At 57.9% G+C, this 3684-nt stretch overlaps 1 protein-coding gene across 1 annotated transcript in view; it reads right to left on the reverse strand.

The window, feature by feature from the left end:
- The window catches only part of SIX3 (SIX homeobox 3), a 3406-nt gene extending 3274 nt beyond the window's left edge, over positions 1–132 (reverse strand). Inside the window, exon 1 of the mRNA XM_004686237.2 lies at positions 1–132. This exon is cut by the window's left edge and continues 1 nt beyond it. Within this exon, the coding sequence (XP_004686294.1) occupies positions 1–132 (132 nt within the window).
- Between the last annotated feature and the right edge of the window lie 3552 nt (positions 133–3684).

Consider the following 3684-nt stretch of genomic DNA (forward strand, 5'->3'; position numbering starts at 1 on the left):
GCCGCCGCCGCCGCCGCCCGCACGGCTCCCGCCGCCGCTACTCGCCAGAAGTAGGGTGCGGTGGTGAGAATCCGCGAAGTTTGGCAACAAGAAGTGGGAGGAATAGAGGTCTAGGGGGGAGCGGAATACCATGGACTGACCTGAGAGGAGAGGAGAAAATTCAGGGAGAGGTAGAGAGAGGGGAGGAAGAGGAGGAGAGGGGCGTTGAGGACCAGGAGGAGGGAGAGGAGAGGGGGGAGGAGGAGGAGGAAAGGAGGGGGGAGCAGGAGGAGGAGGAGGAGGGGGAGGAGGAAGGGCGTAAGGGACACCCACACCCCACACACATCCACACACACACACACCCGCGCAGCCACATAGAGAGGGAGGAAGGAGAGCGGCCGGGTGCGCGCGCACAGAGAGAACCGAGAGAGAGGGAGAGAGAGGAGAGCGAGAGCCAACCACCGCCGAGTCAAGATTCAGCGATTCCACAGCAATCGCCCTAATGACAACAGCCTCATAATATCTCCCCTAAATCCACAGTGAGTGCAGCATTGAAACATTTTGTTTCGCTTTTCTATTGGTCTGCGGCGTGTCGTTGTGGCGTTGCCATAGCAACCGCTGCCAATCACTGTCAGCCCTGCCAATCAATACCGAGAACGTAAGGACGGTTTTACCACTTAGCCAGAATGGGGGGGGGAGGGAGACAGGAGGGAAAGAGGGAGAAGGGGAGAAAGAGAATTAAAAAAAAATCTTTGCAACTCTTAATCTCACCAGTTCCCTCTCTCTCTTCCCTCTCTCCCTCTCTTCTTGTTGCTGTCTCTGAGCCCCCTTCTTTCTTCTCTAAATAAGTGAATCCAGAAATTTAAAAAGCATAGTTATTGAATGGGATGCATGGGAGCAATTAAAGGGGGGGGATTTGTTGGGAGGTGAGAGGCTCCCCAACCCGAATGAAGGTGGAAGGTCAGCCCTCAAGAAGAGGCCGAGGGCCAGTGGGACAGGCACGGTTTGCACATGGTGTGCACGTCGGGTCACCTCTTTCTGCCCATGTGAGCACTAACAGTGGTGAGGAAGAAAGGAGAGATGAGATCATGGGGCCCACCACACGCAGACCCTGGCCAGCAGGCTGCTGTGCCAGGGAGCCTGAATTCTGGGGGTGGGGTGCAGGCAGCGGGAAGGGGGGTGTCTTCTGGTGCCTGGGAGCCTGAACCCAGAATCCAAGGCTCTGAGAGCCCCTCTGGCCTTCTCAGCTACATTTACCCCAGCTCCCTCTGCAGTGACTTGACTTCTCTGTTCTCGGCCCCCAGTCAAGAAGCCTTGATTTCCTCTATTAGTCCGTACTTTCAAACAGCAGTAGAAACATCAAAACACTTCTTTCCATCTTAAAAAGCAACTTGTCTCTTTGTTTCCCACCCTCCCACCCCCACCTTGGCTTCCTATCGAGGACCTGTGGAGGAAGTGCCTTCCAGGTTCGGGAGTCCTCCGGATCCCTCCAGAGGCCCACTGTCTCCCACCCCTAAGGACCATTGACCTTCTCTGTCTTCCAGGCCCCAGAAAGGCACTTAAACTTTGGATGCTGCTCCCAAGAAAGCAGATAGGCCTGAAAATTGCTTATTTGGTCATACTATCAAAGGAAAACCCTCTACTTTCTTTAAGGAAAGTAACACCAAAACCCTAAAAGACCCTAAGGCCCACAGAAAGAAGAGGGTCCTCCCTCTGGCCACTACCGCACCCAGGCCCAGCATGGATATGCTAAGGTACACTGCTTTTAAGAAGATGTAATCAGCATCTTGAACCAGGGCCTCCCTTTGTAAGGCTTCTGTAACTATGGAAGTGTGATTTACGGAAGATTTGTCAGGGTCAGAGACATCTTTCCCTTGAGCACTGTGTATATTTAGACAGGACTCAGCTTGGTGTTAAAAAGTGTATATTTTGAATGAGTTCGCACACAGTAGCCAACAATGCCCACATTGTCGCCCCGTGTACAACGCGTATTGAAACGCAGCGTCCAGACTTCAACTAATCTGCCCTCAATAAAGCTGAAATAATTATCCTAAGCTGCCTTTCCAGAAGAAAAATCATTGAGGAATTCAAAACTTTTTAAAAAAAAAAGATCTTTTCTACATTCCGATGCAGATCTGGGGGCGAGGCGCTTAGTCGGTACCACTTTGGAGATCTCAAAGAGGGAGGAGAGAGAGATTGGGAGCGAATTTAAATGGGAAATCTAACGTGACCCGGCGCGAGTGTCCTAGCCCCTAAACCCCCGATCTGGCGCTGCCTGGGCCTTGACTCAGGCCTCGTGGGTGGGGAAGTGCAAGCTGCGGTTAGAGGCTGCCCAGGGTGCGGAAGCTCTGGGTTGGGCTCGGGGACCCACAATGGCCCACTCTTGCCCAGGCAGCAGTCGAGATTCTCTGGTCCTAAACTCTGACCGAGGCAGGGAAATAGGCCCCACTTCGGGGGATCCCTCCCCTCTGAACCCCCCCCCCCCGGGCGCTGAGTCTTCCGCTCAGCTGCAAAGCTCTGGGCGGTCGTTCGCTGTCGGCCCAGAAAGAGCCCTAAGGTTGGGACACAAAAACAGACACTTCATCTTTTCTTCCCTATCCTTTTCTCTAGTAGGGAAAGGATTATAGGCTGAAGGGTGGGAGGGGGAAGGGGCAGGAGGAGGAAGCTGGGGAGGAAGGAATGAAAAAGGGGAGGGGAGTGGGTATTGTGCGTGTGTGGGGGGAGAATTCCTACGGGTGGGTTTCCGAATATTGTGTTCAACTTTTTTGAAAGCAGCTCGTGACCCCGAAACTGCATCCCCTGGAGCCGAGGACCCAGGCGCCGGGCGGGCGGGAGGGTGAACCGGCCAGTTCCCTCCCCATCCCTGCAGCCCCCGCCTCCCGGTGGGGGCCACCCAGCCTCTCCCCGTCGCTGCCGGACCAACCCGGGAGGGAGGCTGGGCAGGTGCCGCGGGCTCTGCCAAAATCGCTGAAATCGAAAACCTTCTCCTCTCGAGGAGAATTGAGGCAAGTGGGGCTGAGACTCAGCTTGGCGACACCCCCCTCCCCCGCCCCCAGCCCAGGCCGGGGCGCCTGCCCGACCCGCCGCACCCGCCTGCAAGGGTGACGGTCGCGACTTGGGAGTGCAAAACCAGACGGAGGGCGGAGGCCGGGCGCGCAGCTTTGTGCGCCGGGACGGGCCGGGCGCGGTGGGGCGGGCAGGCAGCCCCCGGCTGTCAGAGCCTCCCCGCAGAGCCAAGCTCAGCACCGCCCACAGAGCCCACCTCACGGCCCCAAGGCCGCCAGCGCCTCTCAGCTCAGGCCCGGAGCACCACGCCCGCTGCCCGGAGGCTGTAAGTTGAGAGTCCCCGGTGCTGGGGAGGGAGGCGGAGCGGCCGATCCTCCACGCGGATGGCTGGACCGGCCGGTGGTAGACTGGGAGCTCGGGCTCCGCAGGGTTTTAGTCTAGGGTGCTGAGTGGGGGCTGGGGGTGGTTGTGGTGTGGCGTTCCTGAGCTTCGCCTCCTAGCTTCCCAAACGCGGTGCTGGGGATGAGAGTAGGGGCGAAGACACTAGGGGTTCGGGTGCCCAGGCTGCCTTCCCGGATGCTCCGGGGGCCGAGGCGCTGGGCCACGCGAACGCCGGGAGGGGAACCTGGGACGTCTGGAGGCAGCCACGCGCAGGAAGCGCCTGCACCCCACATATTTCAGAGAAGGCAGATAGGGATG

Source organism: Condylura cristata, unplaced genomic scaffold (assembly GCF_000260355.1).
Source record: "Condylura cristata isolate star-nosed mole 26May11 unplaced genomic scaffold, ConCri1.0 scaffold00020, whole genome shotgun sequence".
Taxonomy (NCBI): domain Eukaryota; kingdom Metazoa; phylum Chordata; class Mammalia; order Eulipotyphla; family Talpidae; genus Condylura; species Condylura cristata.